The sequence below is a fragment of the Carya illinoinensis genome, chromosome 10 (assembly GCF_018687715.1).
Source record: "Carya illinoinensis cultivar Pawnee chromosome 10, C.illinoinensisPawnee_v1, whole genome shotgun sequence".
Classification (NCBI taxonomy): Eukaryota; Viridiplantae; Streptophyta; class Magnoliopsida; order Fagales; family Juglandaceae; genus Carya; species Carya illinoinensis.
In genome coordinates, this window is record NC_056761.1 from 15,753,657 (window position 1) to 15,772,152 (window position 18,496).

General features: G+C 43.2%; 2 protein-coding genes across 2 annotated transcripts; one reads left to right on the forward strand and one right to left on the reverse strand.

Moving 5' to 3' along the window:
• Nucleotides 1-15,175: 15,175 nt before the first annotated feature.
• On the reverse strand, nucleotides 15,176-15,926 carry LOC122278475. Its single transcript, XM_043088662.1, has 2 exons — nucleotides 15,597-15,926; nucleotides 15,176-15,499 (listed from the first exon to the last, which is right to left on the reverse strand). The coding sequence occupies exons 1-2, from the start codon at nucleotides 15,924-15,926 to the stop codon at nucleotides 15,176-15,178; spliced, it is 654 nt and encodes a 217-aa protein (XP_042944596.1).
• A 748-nt stretch (nucleotides 15,927-16,674) lies between these two features.
• Nucleotides 16,675-17,931, forward strand: LOC122278766 (protein ACTIVITY OF BC1 COMPLEX KINASE 8, chloroplastic-like). Its single transcript, XM_043088960.1, has 2 exons — nucleotides 16,675-16,905; nucleotides 17,554-17,931. The coding sequence occupies exons 1-2, from the start codon at nucleotides 16,790-16,792 to the stop codon at nucleotides 17,696-17,698; spliced, it is 261 nt and encodes an 86-aa protein (XP_042944894.1). The 5' UTR covers nucleotides 16,675-16,789; the 3' UTR covers nucleotides 17,699-17,931.
• Nucleotides 17,932-18,496: the final 565 nt, after the last annotated feature.

An 18,496-nucleotide genomic window follows, 5' to 3' on the forward strand; every position in this document is an offset into this window, starting at 1 on the left:
CTTCACAACCAGAAGAATCCTCATCAACAATGGCAGTTCAGTGGACATCTTGTTCTGGGATGCATTCACCCTCATGGGGATAAACACGGCTTCGCTCCAACCAGCCCCAATGTGGCTCAAAGGCTTATTGGGAGAAACGGTCAAGTCGGCAGGGACCATCGCCTTGTTAGTTTTAGTAGGCAACCCGCCCTACGTCACCTCGGTTATGGTCGACTTTCTAGTAGTAAAGGCTCATTCCTCTTACAACGCCATCATCAGCCACTCGACACGCAACCAGCTGGGAGCCATCACCTCTACCTTCCACCTAAAAATCAAGTTTCCTACGATTTAGGGAATCGGTGAGATCCGGGGAAAGCAAGCCTCAGCATAGGAATGCTATATGCAGGAGCTGAAGTCCACCAGGGGGGAAGCGATGTGTGGGCATGTGCCAACCTCGAAGTTGTGACAAGCTCCCATCAGGATGAAAGCTACACCGACTAGGATGAAGGAGAAGGGGTGCATGCCAAGAAGAAAGGACAACCAAGGCCCTACCTTTTTTCTCACATTTTTATTTCTTATTTTTATCTGCTTACTTTGTAAATATGAATTTGTGGTAGATTAATGAAAATGCTGGATCTCTTTTAGGAAATTTGCAAAACGAGTCCCAAACTGCAAATGACTACGATTCTTAGTCAATGAACCAAGGCTCCCCTGAGGGAATAACGAACCTCCCCCGAGGCAATGTACCTCGTATGGGAAAGATCCTTTGAAGCAATGAGGAACCTCCATTGAGGGCACACCCCTCGCGTAGGAAAGCTCCCCTGAGGGAATGCTCTCTTGAGGGAATGAACCAAGGCTCCCTTGATTGAAGGAATGAACCTCCCTTAAGGAAATACTCCTCATGCGGGAAAGCTCCTGGGTGCAAGAAAGCTCATCTGAAGGAATGCTCCTCAGAGAGGATGACGATCCTCCACTACGAGGGAAAGCTCCCACGAGGGAATGCTCCCCTGAGGGAATGTCGAACCTCCCCCAAGGAACTACATCTCACAGGAAAGCTCTCCCGAGGGAATGAATGAAGGCTCCCATGAGGATCCACCAAGTGCGGGAAAGCTCCCACAAGGGAAAGCTCCCCTGAGAGAATGAATGGAGGCCACCTCGACAATCCACCTTGTATGGGAAAGCTCCCCCGAGGAACCACCTTGCATTGGAAAGCTCTCCTGAGGATCCACCTCGCTTGGGAAAGCTCCCCTGAGGGAATGAATGAAGGCTCTCCCGAGTATCCACCTTGCATGGGAAAGCTCCCACGAGGGAATGTTCCCCTGAGGGAATCCTCCCATGAGGGAATGTCAAATCTCTCCCGAGGAACCACCTTGTGTAAGAAAGCTCACCTGAGGGAATGAATGAAGGCTCCCCCGATGATCCACCTCGCATGGGAAAGCTCCCACGTGGGGAATGCTGCCTTGAGGGAATGTCGAACCTCCCCCAAGGCCATGCACCTCATGCGGGAAATCTCCCATAAGGGAATTCACCCCTGAGAGAATGAACCAAGGCTCCCCTAAGGGAAGGAATGAACCTCCCCTGAGGAAATACTCCTTGCGTGGGAAAGCTCCCGAGCACGGGAAAACTCCTATCAAGGAAAGCTTCCATGAGAGGATGACTATCCTCTCCTAAGGGGGAATGCTCTTAGGTGCAAGAAACCTCCCGTAAGGGCATGAATGAAGGCTCCATTGCGGGAACGACCGACCTCCCAAAGGAAATCACCTCACGAGGGAAAGCTCCCGTAAGGGAATGAACGAATGCTCTCGGTGCGGGAAAGTTCCCTGAGGGAGTAAACATGCTCCTCCCTTGGACGAATGCGAACAGTTTGAAGACCAGCTTAAGCTTGCAGAGGCCCTGAAGTCCCACCACATAGAGTCGGCAAGATAGGTTGGTGATGGTCAAGTTAAAATTACGGGTTTGGCTTACGCGCCGCTCGGCCATCTACTGAAAAAATGCCAAGTCAACAAGACAACACATTGATGGGAGTCTCCATCACAGCTTCAACTATGTGGTGTAACTCAAATAAGATGGGGACCTTATGTGCAAGATTGCAAGCCGGTTACACTACAAATAGCCTCAGTGGTGGGCAAGGGCAGAAGGTTAGTTATGCCCCATGGGTTACCGGCAGGATAATCATTGTCAACTCACTGTGAAATGAGCAAATGAATGGTACATCATTGCCCGTGAAAGGTGTGCGTAATGAAAAGCATCAAAAGTAAAGGCAATTGAATAGGAAGACATAAATAAGAGAATTTTATTCATCAACTACCAAGACAATTACAACTAGGGGAATATGATACAACAGTGAGAAACCATGCAAAGATAAACAAAAGAGAAAGAATAGCTCGAAGGCCTAAGTCGGGCTTGGCGTGGTATGGTGCCATCGGCAAAAAGGAACAGTGACTCACAGGATTCAAAGAGCAACCCTAGAGAGGCACCATCCCATAAGTACAGAGTCAAGGTTGGAAAGCAAGAGAGGAATCGCCTCGAAAGGGGTGCGAAGTCAGCTCGAGCTCTATAGACTCCCCGAAGAGCTTGAGTTGAAGGAGAGATCCTCTGCTGTCCCTCTTTTCACAGACACTTCTCCTACTCTTACTCCTCCCTAGGTTGGAGAGAAGGTGACTTGGCCTGAGCAAGCCCAAGATATTAGAAATCTGCTTGGATAATTTGGCCATGGAAGGAAGCCCACTATTCTTGGATGCGGGGGCAACCCGGGATGTAAGGAAGAACCACGAACTGCATGAGGAGCTCTAAGGTAGAGAAATCCACTAAATGACCATTTCGCAAAGCTGGGGACGTGCCATCTTTTCAAGACATCTCCTGGTAATGAAGAATAGCATAAGTTTTAGAGGAGCATCCGTGGGAGCCTCAAAGAGGTCGCCACAAGCATGTCTCTATAAGAATTTATCATAGGACTCAACATCACAAAGCCAACCCTGAGCTAGGGTACCCATCGAAGTTAAGAGCAAGTAGTATGAGTGCAATGGGGAAGGAAAGAAAGTAGGATTTCAGAGGATTTCAGAGCGCTTAAGAAAATAGAAGGGAAGACTTGGTGGGAGGAAGCGAAGGGGGGAAGGCCTATATATAGGTTGGGAATGACGGTTCACATCTCGAGGTTCGAAGAATATGCACGTCGAAGGGTTCCATCAGATGAGATGCAAATCTTGCAAATTTTATGGCATGCATGGGGAAACGACATCCACGCCATAAAGGCAGGACAACCAACAGATGAGCAATGAATGACTTGCCATTCTAAATTCCTCTAAATCTGTAGAAGAAATGCCAGCCATTAACTCACTCTCTCGGGACAGAAAAAGGGTAGGTACAAAAGTAATGACAGAAAAGGAGAATTCAAAGCGTCACCTCGGAAAGATACATGCCTTTATTGATTAATCCATCTAAAATGTACAAAGGGACCGTGTGGCATTTACCACCAATAAGGCCACAAGAAAGTACACAACAAGGAAAAGAAGGACTACGACTGTAAAGGTGGGTTAGGACCAGGGAGTTCTAGGCCATTCTGCAGATCGGAAGAACCTGTCTTGGCAGGGTTTCGCTCCCGTTCAGAGCTAACTAGGGGATCTTCAAAGTCCCCTCCCCTTTTGCCAACCACAGAAGTGCTCGTAGGGAGGAAGTCAACTGGGCCATCATCTTCCAGTAGGAATGAGTGTGGGATCGCCTCCTGCCCAAGCTCACCAACATGATTAAAGGCGGTGGCATCAGGCTCGAAGATCTTGAAGTCCAAAGCCAGCGGATGTGCCTCTAGCACCTTTGAGCTACGTTGAGGGTTGAAGATGACGTAGTCACTCATCTTGTCCAAGCCCTCCAGGTACCCGTGAGACCATGCCTTGTCGCAGATAGAAAGAGTCTTTCTCAGCTGCTTACTTGTCCACGTGACCACCTCTTGCATTTGAGAGAGGTTGCTGTGCAGATCCCAGATAACCACATCCTAACTGGCAATCCTCTGGTGGGCAGCCACCAGTTCGGCCAGCGCTTCTTCCTCACGAATCCTAGCCGCAACCAACAAAGCCCAGTGATCCTTCGCGATGGCCGACAGGTCGGAATGCTCCCCCTCTAGTATTTTGATTCGACGTATGTGAAACTCTCGTAGGCCCTTCAACTCCTCATTCTTTGCTCGGAGAAGGTCTTGTGATTCTTGGAGCTTACTTAGAGACTCCTGGGCCTTTAAAACCCAATCTCAGGCCTCACCTAGCTCTGCCTCCAAGCATTCCCACTCTTCCCTCCCCTGTTCCACTATGGAAACAAGACGCCATACCTAATCGCTAGGTTAGCGCTCTTTTTTCCTACACAAGCTCTAAGTTTAGACAACAGACTCAAGACCAAGGAAGTAAAAAAGGAATGCAAAATGCGAGAAGTACCTTAGAGAGAAGTTTTTGCAGCTACTCCACTTCGTGGCCTATGGTGGGATCCTCCCGTAGGGACTCATTCATAGGATCAGCAGGAACGAATATGTTCACAATCTCCAGAGAATGCACTTCCTGACTCGACGGGATCACCTTCACCCGGCCTGGTTAGAGCACCCTCACTCACACACAAAATAGAGGGAACCACCACAGAAGGGCCACTCTCTCCCCTACGCTGGCAACTTGTCACCTCCAGCTGAACCTAGTACCCCAGTTGGTGATTTGCCAAGGCTTGGCGAGGTGCAAACTAAAGAGGCCTCTGGCACATTCCTTCCAAGGCTTAATGAGGTGGAAGAGTCTCGCACATCTGTCAGCCACCCCTCTCCAGACCCACTAGCAACTCTACCGGTCGCAGACTCAGCCTGAGCGGCAGCAGACGGGTCCTCACTCATGGTACGGATGCACCTAGAATTAGAGACTTCTTCATCATCGGTATCTACCCAGAGGGAATCAGTGGCCTCATCAAGATCAAAGGCTTCAATCAAGGATTGAGCAATGGATGATAGGGAGGGAGACATCTCAACATTCAGCTCCGAGGGGGTTCCATCATTTGGGTTTGCGTGAGGTGCCATATCCAAAAGAGCACTCCAGAAGTGCATATTGATCACTTCCACCCTCTGCGAAGTGCTGGTCGCATCCATGGGTTCCTACATATGGGATCCCCTCACAGAGACAACAAGAGGAAGGGACTTAGAAGTTGCACTCAAGCCTGCAACTCCCCAGCTCGCCGATGTCGGGAGAGCATTGCAGAAGAGGAAGGAGGGCCAACCATCTCTAGGAGATGGGACAAGCTACACTAATCATCCAGGGAGCCAAGGCCTTTAGGGACATCTGGACCTCTGGACAGATCCTCTTCCCCTTGTCTTCTAGAGAGGATTCAGAGGCCTGTTTCCTCGAAGAGTGTGGCAAAGGATCAAACACCACACCTCGAGCAGAGGGAGTGACATGACCCAACAGGGGAAGGAAGGCAGATAGACTATCTTCCTCAAGGAGGACCTTAGAGTGAACCAGGAGCGGGAGCCAAGCTGCCCAGTCCTACACAATCACGATGCAATGCACCTCATCCGATGTGGCCACAGTGTGCACCACCTTGTCACTCGGCATGACTCCCCAGTTCGCCTTTATCGGGAACTCAGCTTGGGAAATTTGTCCCAACTGGAATTCCCATCCTCGGCCACCCACAAAGAAGAATCTACCGGTCTAGTCTGAGACTTTGTGGTATCTCAACTCCAGCACAACCAACACAGGTGCCATTCCTTTGAAGCTGCAGATCTCTCCTAATCCTTTTTGTATGTGGTGAGTCAAGAGGAACTCACGATAAGTAAGATTAGCATTCTCTGGGTCAGACTTCAATAGAGCCTGCTGCCAAAGCATGCAACAACATATCAGGATCTGCCAGGTGTTCGGATGAATCTAGGTGGGCACTAGTCCCAAGTGGCATAGGAGTTCATGGATAGGATAAGGAAGGGCAATCTTAGCCCGTAGAAAAATATTCTAGGAAAAAGGGCGACTCCCTTCCCCAAGCCGTCCGCACTCATGGCCCCTTCACGCAGCCAAGGTACGTCCAGAGTAACTGAATCTAGAATGTGGTAGGTCAGCATCAGGGATTGAAGAAAGGCCGGGGTGGCCCTAGAGTGCTAGTGACGACCAAGAACCCGGGCTCCGACAAGCCACCTTAGAGCTGTGCACAGAGCCTGTTAGTTTGGTGGATTTCTAGGAAGCCTTCGGGGCTGGAAAAGCTAAGTTAAGCAAGGAAGGGTTAAGGTTGCAAGAAACAGAGGCCAGTGGGCACAGTGAAAACACAGAAGGTAGAAGAAAAGTAGCAATGCGGATGAAGGGGTAGTGCCAGACAGCCTAGCTTGTTGGGTATGTGAAGTGACGAGAGTTGTATTAGCATCCCGATGGTAGTATATGGGGAATCAGCATCGGACACGTGAAACAGCCACTAACCAGCCCATGCTGACATTCGTTAACAAGAAGAGTGGTCAATTGTGACAAGTAAGAAGCTATGGAAATTCCTATCAGGTTGACCCGATGAAAATTGGCAGAATAACTGTTAGGGGGTATTTTCGTCAGGTAAGGGCACCCATACCCATGCGAGTCGGGTAGGCTCCAAACCTATATGAGTATGGACTAATGATCAACATTGGGATAAGACGCTGCAGAAGGATGTGGGAGACCATGATTTGGAAAAAGGGAAGAGATGGCATCAAGCAACTCTGCCGAAGACCCACGCCACATTAAATGACTGACATCAAGAAAACTACACCGCATTAAATGCAATATGGCGGTGGAGACTCCGGGAGGAGGTGTCCTTCTGCCCCTACCCTAGAATACAGGGCATGGCCCACCTGACCTGAAAGACCAAGTATAAAGATTGCCCATAACTACGAGGTAAGGGAGGATGAACTCAAGTTTGTTATTAATTATACTGCACTATTGTCTTCTTCTTTAAAGTACTTTGATCTCTATTTTATAATAACTTTGGCATTGGAGGTTCCTTGGGCCATAGCAGGGTCACCCCTATCGTGCCTCAAGATCTAGCTCGAGTGAAGACCCAGACCGTCTGAGTGTCCTGGCCCAAGGGTGTACAAAACAAGATGTTAACATTTGGCAACGTCTATGGGACCCGATTAATCTTATGGTTGACCCGACTAATATTCGTATGCCTATGAGGACATACGAAGCCACGCCGGGAAGCCACGCTGAATTAATGGCCCCCTCCCTGGGCTCCATGCCACATTATTGATGCCATCCTAGGAGTCACGCCACATCAAACGATTTTGACCAAATAATAGTCAAAATAACATGAATCCCCTCAGGCAAGGTACAAGATGTCCTTCCAGAAACCTCGTATAAAGTAGACCCTTAGGTATAAATAACTCTCTCTAAACTCTGGTACTCTATCACAAACTACTAAGGAGATATACTGACTTAAACATTAGAGACTCCTCGGTTGAGCCCACACCCCTCTCCTATTTTCCTTATTTTCTTGAGTATGCATATATAAAGACTCAGACCTAAGTTGTGGGAACTCGACCTAGAGGCGTACGAAACACGACGTTAACATAGCTTATAAAAAGAAACCAAGATATTTTCTTGCCTCTTATGAGATGTGAAAAAAATGAGAATATGAGATTTTATTAATGACAAAAAATAGGTGTGTGTGAAAAAATTGTTGAAAATCTAAAACAAAACCTAAGCAACTAAGTACTAAGTGTGATTTCTTAAAATGTTTTATTTTTGGGGGTAAGGGGAGGGGGAGATGGCCCCCTAGCCATCATCAAAGTTTAGCCCCTACACCCACTTAAAGCCATTTAAGTAAAAAATCTAGCAATATTACAATATCCAATTTAGGCCTCATTTGGTTACGTTGTTAAGATGATATGATATGAGATATTTTGAATAATAGTGTGATTTTTGAGTTAAGATGAGATGAGATAGTTTGTAAAAAAGTATGTGTTTGGATGATGAAGTGAGATGAGATGATTTTTATAAAAGTGTGTGTTTTGATAGTGAGATGAGATGAAATGATTATAACTTTTTTTGATATGATAAAGTGGTGGGTCTCATCAATTATTGAGAAGGAAAGGAAATTTAGGGTTTATGTTGGGTATGAAAGGTGTTTTTTTGTCAATGTGTTGGCAAATGTTTCCTGAGGGCTTGGGCAGATTTTGGGATGGTAAACAATTTAACAGCCAAGAAATATTGCATCTCCTTGAGGACTTTGATGACCAAGTAAGATTGTAGATTGGTGACGATGGATTGAATGGCAAGCGAAGAGGAGATAGCAATCAAGATATTAAATTAAGGTAAACTTAATTAATTTGAATGATATCTTAACACTTCTCTTCACATATAAGTCAGACTATTCTACTAGTTCCATCCTCTCTTGTGAAAGGGTGAGGTTTCTGTCTTTGCTAAGAGCAAAGTGAGTCCCTGAGTTGATTGTTTCTGCAGCAGCTCATATGGAGGTAGAGTTAGAGAAGTTATGGCGAGGATTCACATTAACAGACCAAAAGAAACAAGGAGTCACTGTGACAAAAACGTGTAGTTGATGCAAAGAAATTCTGCTTAATGCTACTAGTGGTCTCTGAACGAATAGTTAACAAGGAGGCTTTTCGCACCATGATGTCCAAGGTATGGGGACCGGAGGGTTGGGTTCAGTTCAAAGAAATGGGAAACAACCGCTTTTTGGTGGAGTTCCAATGTGAACAAGACAAAGCCAGGGTTCTACAGGGGAAACCATGGACCTTCGACAGGTACCTGGTCTATATGGAAGACGTGGACTGGTCGATTTCCCCAAATGAAATAAATTTTGTTTATGAATCATTCTGGATTCAGATCTTTAACATGCCACTGGGGAGTATGACCTTGGCTATAGGCAACTTGGTTGGTGAGTGCCTGGGAGAGATAATAGAGATTGACACCGATAGTTTAGGATGTGCATGGGGCCAATTCCTACGCATGAAGGTTAAGATAAACATCACCAATCCCATGATCCGAGGTAGGCTCCTAAACTTCAATGACAAACTCCTATGGCTTCCAGTAAAATATGAGCGTCTTCCATCCTTTTGTTTCCATTGTGGCACCATAAAGCATAAGGAAGGTGGATGCACCAAGGCCAAACGAGGCAACTCAGAGACCTACAAGCTAGAATATGGCCCTTGGCTTTGGGCCAGCCCCCAAAACCTAGCAACCTCTCACCCAAGAGGTTTAAGGGTGGTGATAGGAGTGGAACAGACTAACCATGGCGGAAGGAGGGTCTTGTCGACGGGGAAGCAGTTGGGAAGACAGAATTGGGGCCTGACTTGTCAGGCTTTTCCCTAAATCAAGCACAAACGAGGAGGATAATAAGGAGAATTGCCCCATAAGGAAAGTTGACTCACCTAACCAAAAGCCTATGCTAGGCCAGAAAGAGTATGGGCAGAAAGTTGATTTACCGAAGAGGGAAGACCTACCTATGACCATAACACAAAATGGGGTACTTGCCAATCCCAGCAGCCTACCCACTACAGTGATTCAGGGCTTTAACAAAGGTAGCTCTTCACCCAATGGAAAAGACAAGCAAAAGAGGACCCAACCAAACAAGGCCTAGCGTGGCAGGACCCCTCTGGGTGACCTGGGCCCATCACTGGCATCTCAGGTAAACTCTGTTAACCAATTTTTGGATTCACAGATAAAACAACTTGCAGCCCCTAAGAAACATAAGTGGAAAAGAAGAGCTCATGAACAACTATTGCAATTAAGGGATGAAGAGGATGAAGACTCCACCATGGAATATGTTCATACAAAGTCAAAAAGAAGGGTGGAAGGCCTCTCATCCAGCTTAGGCCCTACCAAGAAACAAAAACAAGAAAAGTGGCGAGAAGGAAATGCCAATCAAGAACAAATGGTGGTGGCTACTAGGCAGCACCACCAACAAGAATGATATGCTTAAGTTGGAACTGCTGAGGGCTTAGGAACCCTCGGACGGTTGGAGAGCTTCACCTCTTAGTGAAATCAAAGTCCCAGATTCTCATTTTCTTAATTGAGACTAAATGTAATAGGCCCAAAGTTGAAGCAATAAAAAAGAAAATAGGTATGCCTAATAGTTTTGTTGTGGACAACAAAAAAGCTATGGAGGCCTAGCCTTCATATGGAATGACTCTATAAAGGTGGAACTAATTAACTATCCCCAACACCACATATCTTTTAGTATTGAGCAAGAGTCAGGAAACTTAAGTTGGACTATCATTGGTTTCTATGGAAACCCAGTGATTGAGAAGAGAAAATCAAGCTGGGCCCTCTTGAGACAATTGCAACCATCAGAGGGCCATCCATGGCATTGCTTAGGTGATTTCAATGAGGTTTTACACCATGGAGTGAAGTTTAGGGGTAGATCTAGGCCCCTTGTGCAGATGGAAGACTTCAAGATAGCACTAATGGACACTGGATTGTATGACCTTGGATACAAAGGTGACAAATTTACTTGGTTCAATAATAGGGAGGGCACTCACTTTACAAAAGAGAGACTTGACCGAGCATGTGCAAACTCAACCTGGCAAACTATGTTCGAGGAATTCTCTGTCACCACCTCAGCAATCAGTTGCTCAAACCACAAGCCTCTAGTGGTCTCAGTCACCCAAGCAAATTAGCCCCATGCAAGGGGGGATAGACCATTCAGGTATGGGGCCAGCTAGGCCTTGACAGAAGAATGCACCAAAGTGATAGAAGAGGCTTGGATGGGGCCATTGCTAGGATCAAACAAACTAAAGATGACAAGAAGAAGCATGGACAGATGTTGAGAAAAACTGAGCATATGGAAAAAAGACTCAGCTGATTCCACAAAAAAATAGATTCAGAGCAAGTTTCAGCATCTACAGATTTTGCAACAGACTGACATGGGGGATCTCAAGGAAGAACTGCAGGCCACCAAAGAGAAATAAGCCAATTATTGGAAGAAGATGACACTCGATGGAGAGAAAGAGCCAAACAACAATGGCTCCAAAAAGGGGATAGGAACACCAGTTTCTTCCACCAGTGTGCAACACAGAGAAGAAAAACCAACTTCATCAAAACTGTAACAGACTAGGAAGGCTCAAAAGCTTCTAGTACTGAGGGAGTCAATGACAAATTTTAGAAGTTCTTCCAAAGCCTGTTCACAACATACAATCCCCAAGGCATCCCGAACTCTTTGAGGCATCTAGAAAGGAAAGTGACAGAAGAAATGAACATTAAACTCCTGAGAAAATTCACAAGGCAAGAAGTGGAAGAGGCAGTTTTCAACATGAGGCCACTCAGCTCCCTTAGACCAGATGGCTTCCCACCGGCCTTTTTTCAAAACCATTGGCCCCAAGTGGGCAATGATGTAAGTGCAGCAGCTCTATATATTCTCAATTCTCTGGGCAAACTTGAAAACATTACTCACATTGCTTTGATACCAAAGAAAAATAACCCATTGAAAGTCTTTGATTTTCGACCTATAAGCCTTTGCAATGTCATGTACAAAATTGTTTCTAAGACCATCTCAAACAGACTGAAATCCATACTCCTAGAGTTAATTTCGACCACACAATCTGCTTTTGTCCCAGGAAGACTAATTTCAAACAACATCATTGTAGCTTTTGAAACACTTCACACAATGCATAGTAGGTTGAGTGGAATGGAGGGCTTTATGGCCTTAAAACTCGACATGAGTAAGGCATATGACAGAATTGAGTGGCAATTCTTGAGAGAAGCAATGCTTAAACTGGGGTTTGACATAGCTTGGGTTCAATTAATCATGAATTGTGTAGAGACTGTGTCCTATTCCATCTTGTTTAATGGTGTTCCACAGGAGCCTTTCAAACCTACTCGAGGCATTAGGAAGGGAGATCCCCTATCTCCCTACCTGTTCATCATTTGTGCAAAGGTGCTACGCTCTTTGCTCAATAATGTAGAATAGACAAAGGCCATCATAGGAGTCCCAATTGCAAGAGGAAGAATGCATGTAAACCATTTGTTGTTTGCAGATGACAGCCTGTTATTTTGCAAGCCCAACTCATTAGAGTGGAGTAGGCTCATCCATGTGCTAAACCAATACAAACAAGCCTCTGGTCAAAGGTTGAACAAGGAGAAAACCTCCATTCATTTCAGCAGGAACACGACAAAAGAGAATCAGGACTTAATATTGAACATAGTAGGGGTGAAATCCAGCCAGTCCTATGAAAAATACCTAGGCTTGCTAGCTCTAATGGGGAGATGAAGAACAAAGTCCCTTAAGCTAATCCTGGACAGAATCCAACAAAAGCTCAGCAGCCACAAGGTCAAGCTACTATCACAGGTAGGAAAGGAAGTCTTCATCAAAGCAATAGTTCAAGCTACGCCTACATACAGCATGTTAGTATTCAACCTCTCAGGGACCCTATTGACTGAAATCAATAAATTGATCAAGAATTTCTGGTGGGGGACATGGTGAAAGAGAGAAGAAAATCCATTGGTTCTCCTGGCAAACCATGGGAAAGGCAAAGGCCATAGGGGGACTTGGCTTTTGAGACCTTCATAGTTTCAACCTTGCTATGCTTGCAAAGCAAGGTTGGAGACTTTTACAATACCCCCTTTCTTTAGCCTCAAGAGTACTTAAAGCAAAATGCTTTCCCAACTGCCCTTTCATGAAAGCTAAAAAGGGAAGCCAACCATCCTATGTTTGGAGAAGCATAGTAAAAGCAAGATCCTCATTGAAAAAGGGAAAAGATGGCGGGTTGGCAATGGAACACATATCAACATCCTGTAGGATAGATGGGTACCAAGACCAAATTCCTTTAGAATCCATGACTACTTGAAGGTTGTAGATCCTGAGGCTACTGTAAGCTCTTTAATTGATCAGCAAACTAGGCAATGGAGGCCCCACATAGTGGAAAATCTCTTCTCAAAGGAAGAGGTAGAGCTAATCTACCAAATCCCCCTCAGCTACTCAGCATGTAAAGACAAGCTAATATGGAATGGGATGGTAAAAGGTTCTTTCTCTGTGAAGAGTGCTTACCACCTTCACAAAGAGATAAAGACAGGGAAAAGGGTCAGGTCTCCAGTAGTTCAACTAGGGAACAGTTTTGGTCAAATCTATGGAAGCTAAAGATACATCCAACAGAAAAGCTATTTCTCTGGAGGGCATGCTGGGAGGCTTTACCTACAAACCTCAACCTGTTCAAGAAAAAGGTCCTAATGACACCATTATGTTCAATTTGCTTACAAGAAGAGGAGACAATCACCCATGCAATCTGGTCTTGCCCAGCAGCCCAAGACGTTTGGCTCCAATGCTCTAGACATATCCAAAAACACCCCACCCATGCTACTTCTCTACCTACCTGATGATGGCTTTGGCCTCAAGTGGAGGCTCTGAAATAGTAGAGGAGCTTGCAGTGGTAGCTAAGAGAATCTGGACCAGGAGGAACATATTTATATTCCAACAGGAATTCAAGAACCCAAATTCAGTAGCTGAAGAGGCAAAGACTACCTTACAAGATTTAAGCTACCTACTGACTTAGAGAACAGCAAAGCCTCGGGAGCTAGAATAGTTGACATCAACTGGACACCCCCCCAGCACAAACATACAAGCTCAATTGGGACAGTGCAATAGACAAAACCAGGTGCAAGATTGGAATTGGAGTCATAGTAAGAGACTCAACTGAAGCAATGGTGGCCACTACTAGACAGACAAGATTTCTCTATCCAGATCCCCTCCTAGCAGAAGCTGTTGGAGCACTGGAAGCATCACGTTTGGGTCTCCAATTAGGACTTAAACAGATCATTCTGGAAGGGAAATCCCTACAAGTGATCCAAGCTATCAAAGGCAAGGGTGATAACGTTTCAACTATTGGTATGATCATTGAGGATTTCAAAGTGCAACTATCTTCCTTTGAAAGTTGGTCAGCATCACACATTCGTAGAGAGGGTAATCAGGCAGCTCATGTGCTAGCCAAAAATGCTCTTTTGTTTTCTATTTTTTCTGTTGATATAGGAAACATCCCCTCTTTTATTATGAATCTCATTTAAAATTAAATAAATGAATGAACTTTCCCTTCAAAAAAAAGTTAGACTATTCTTCAATAAGTAGACCTAATTACCTATAAAATATTTAACTAGAAAAATGATATTTGTTGTTCTAGAATGAGCATGCCCTGCACACTTCTTTTGAAAAGAGTGTAAATCTAGGACCCATTTGAAAACATCGCTTTTTTTAATGGTGGACTTTTATTTTTTCAAATGGAATACGTAGGTTTTGCTTACTCTAAGATTGTATCTAGTATTACCCATTAATTAAAGTAAGTTTGGTGTAGAGTCAAAGTTCAAACTTAAGATTTCTGCTGATCTAATACCATTATAAGAGAATGAATGAAAGTTGAATATTTATCTCAAGGCCTGTGTTGAATAGGTGGACTTTTATTTGTATTTATAGAGCTTACTTAAATGCATTTGTTACAACTGATAAAATACAGACTCAAGATATAAAAAGAGAGGCTATATATATAGAGCATAGTTTACAACAATCGTGTGGTGGAAAAACTTCAGAGTGGAACTCTTGAGATCACTCAGATACTACTCAAATGTGTAACCCATACCCTAGTATATAAAACCTTTTTAGATCAAAATAGCATGCAAATTTTCACAAAATTAAAGATATGTAAGTCCAGCATGTGCTTGCAAAGTAATGGATATAACAAAAGGAGGCATACAAAGGATGGGCACATTACAACTTGACAAATGGAAGTTCTTACTAAATGACAGTTTCACTACCATCAAACTGTGGATTTGGGAATGCAAAGTACAATTTATAATCAATATAACAAAAAGGATAGTAATACATCTAGCTTGTTCAAAATCACTTGATTTGCTTTAACAATTTCCCTTCCTTTTCTTTTGTCTATCATTTTAGATTTTCTACCATTCAATTGCCTAGTTGAATTCGTCCTAGAAAACTCTACGTTCATGTGGTTGGAAAAGAAACCTAGAAACATATGTTGAGCGGAATATATCCGCCCAAAGTCTATAATGTAAAGTTAAAAACAATGTAACTGGAATGGCAGCCAAACTTGTTATAATAATTGGAACACTTGTGATTTCACTGTCGTATACTAGAAAGTAGGTAGCGCTGAAAGCTATCACCATGCTTGCTATAGAGATGAAAAGTGTTGCGAGTCCAAGCAACAACCTTGTAGGTAATGAGTATAGGAAATCATTTTCTGCATAGCGTGATGTGAGGATTGACAAGAACCTTAATATCGATGTCGATGAGGAGACCAATGCAATTGCACTGATATGAAGAACGCTATAAACCATTTGCCACTTAATAAAATTGGAGTGACTAGATCTTGATCATCACCACCTGGTAGAGTGAAGGCTGTAGTGAAAACTACAGTGGCAATCAGTGCTGCCATAAGCATGCCATATTTTGCAGTGTCCTTCATCCACATTTCACCTTCTTTGTGCAAATTCTGATGTGTCTTCGTAAATAATTCCCATGGTGTATCTAAAGTTGTGTTGTTTTCATCTATATTCTTCTTCTTTCTGTATGAACGCTGAACAATCTTTTCTATCTCCTGTAATATCAATTCAAGTCTTAAGTAGTTGACAAGTAATTTAAAGTGAAATACATAGCCAGAATAAATAGAATAATTAAATCAAATAGACCCGAACCTTAAACCACAATAACTCTTGTTGCAATTTAAGTGCTGCCCTTGATATGATATTTAGTCGGTTTGGAGGAGCTATTTTTGCAGCTAAGTGCAGCATATTGTTATGGTGATTGTCAGTATAGAGGGCGATGATACCTTTGACGGCACCTAGCTCATATATTAGACTGAATACACTCTCGGGCCGATATATAATAGCAAAGTTAAATATACTTCTTTTTTTCTGGTCTAAAGTCCATATGAGATCAAGATATGATCGTACAAGTATAATTAGAAACTCAACATTCCCTGATATTGTAGCATCAAAAAGCAAAGACAAATGGTTTTGAACCATGTCTGAGAAGTCTTTCTCGGGTAATTGTCGAACTTTTACCCATAGTAGATCAAACAATTGATGGGCTATTGTGTGCATCAAAGCTTTGTTATAGATCCATTTGAACGGCCCTGGGATTAGGGCAAAAAAAAAAAAAAAAAAAACCAACCGTCACCTCATTGAAAACAAATATTGATTTCATAAACAAAAAAGATGGAAACCCTGCATGGGTACATTACACTAAGAAGAGAGACATGATATTGGAGATGGCATAATTACTCCATTGAGCTTCGGAGGGTTTCTTGACCTATACAACTTTATAAGCCTATTGCAGCCATATATACATTATATATAAATATATATTTATGAGAAACTCTACTTAGCAGCTGGCTTAAGTTTTCTACACCACACATGTGATGTGGTGAACCCGGTCTGGGCACCACATCACGGTTCGTAGTCACTGGAAGTTCCTCTCGATCTATAATTCGATTTCCTTCACTGAAACAACCTTCCTCTCCTCATGTCCGATTTCATCCATTGGAAGCCTTCCTCAGTTCCTCTTCTCATGCCCCCTCTCTCTCGATTCTCTCTCTCACTCTCTCTCGTGCTCCTCTCTCTCTCTCTCTCTCTCTCTCTCTCTCTCTCTCTCTCTCTCTCTCTCTCTCTCTGTGTCTGTGTACTCCTTTCTTTCGTGCTCCTCTCTGTGATTCTAGGGCAAAGTTGTCACTTGCAAACTCTAGTCGATGTCGAAGAGAAGACCGTCCCTGCATCCAGATCTGTGGCCACGCCAAAGAAAGTTTCCAACCAAAACCTGGTTTTTGATTCCCCAGTACAGTGACGGGGTAAATATCTCCCTCGAGTCACTGCAAGTATCTCCCTCTCCGATGGAAAATCTTATGCTAGTGCAGGTGCTTCAGGCAATGATTCAAATGGGTGTTCTTGTACCTACTATTGGAGATATGACTGCTGCCAGACAGACAACACAGTTCTTCCTTAACAGGTGCTCCATTTTTTCTTGTCTTCTCTTTCAAATTTTCTAATATGTTGATGCTTTTACTTTCTTTAGTAGTTTATTCCATTAACTTTTTTTCAAGATAGAAATAAGCATAAATTCAGTGATGCCTCAAGAGCTCACTTTGGGGAAATGCCTCCATGTCAGGTCAAGTGTATTACTCAAAGAATACTAACAATGCTTCCAGCGGGCTTAATTTATTGCACTATAGATCTGACACAAGTCATTTAGAAATTCAATAGAAAGGAAGATATTAGCTGTTGTCATATCCTTCTGTAAACCTAGAATGATGCTTGAATTTAATCATTTATAGGGTGGGATTGAGTACAACTAGGCCTTGTGTGTATTGCTTGGGAATGCTAATGTTTTTTTTCCTTTCTGAGTCTTAAATAAAATATGGAGCTTTTTATTCATTATTTTTTAAAGCAGTCCTATTTACCTATGAAAAAACAAAAGATGGAGCTCTTGGGTAGTATCAATTAACAAAAATGTCCTGCCAATTATATATTAGACATTTTGTTTCCTGCCGAATTGTCTAATGTCAATAAACATAAATGTCCTACTAAATTTTTTGAAGACATTTTTTTCCTGGTTGAGTTTTTCTGACTCTAAAATTATAACCTGTCTGTTTTGCAGTTTTGAAGAGCGGCTTGCTGCACAAAGAAAGGGAAGAAAGTTAGCTACAATGGAGCTAGGCTTTAAAAAGCCATTGAGTAAGGACCGAAGAGTAATGAAAATGAAACGAAGGTTGGCTGCAATTAGTAATTCACTTGGTGTATAGATCTTATGTCTGTGATAGGTTTTATCATGCTTGATTAGTTTCGAATGTCACAACTATATGAGAATAGATTTTGAGAGTTAAGTTTATGTGGCATGGGCATAATCAATACAATGCATTTTGGGATATTGGTTTTGTAGAAACATAAATAATAATTTGGTCTTATGAGTTTTAGGTATATTCTCAGGGATGGTAATCAGTTTTGTCTTGTTGAACTTGAGACATAGGAAGTTAAGGCATACTCTGGGGTTAGAATAAGAAAACCCTCTACTTGTTTGATGCATGCACATGCAACTGTATTCTACCCCATTAAAGCTCGAGATTTTAGAAGTTATTTAAATTGTTCATGGCTAACTGAATAACGAAGATTATATAATGTATCCATGTGTGTACAACAACAAGTTGTGTGCATATTTGCATATGTACAAATATAATAAAGTAAACAGATAGCTCTATCTTATGTTTGAACTTTCTACCGTCATATCAGTTATTCGTGTGAATGTTCTACTTTGGATAACAAAAGCAAGTGCTAGGGTTTTCACATATTCCCCATGAACATGGGATATTCCCAATGAACATGGGATTCTAACTGTTGCATTCTCCTAATAGGGGAAGATCTATTAGCTATTGTAGCAGATCAGCCCTTTCAATTTCCCGCCACATTCACATTTGTTAAAGCATTTTCAGGTAATATGATAAGAGATTGTTGGCTTGATTGTTGTGAATTGTACTTGCTACATGAACCTTAGACCAGTAAAATATTATCATCTTTGTAGTTTTGGATGGCATTAATTTGGAAAG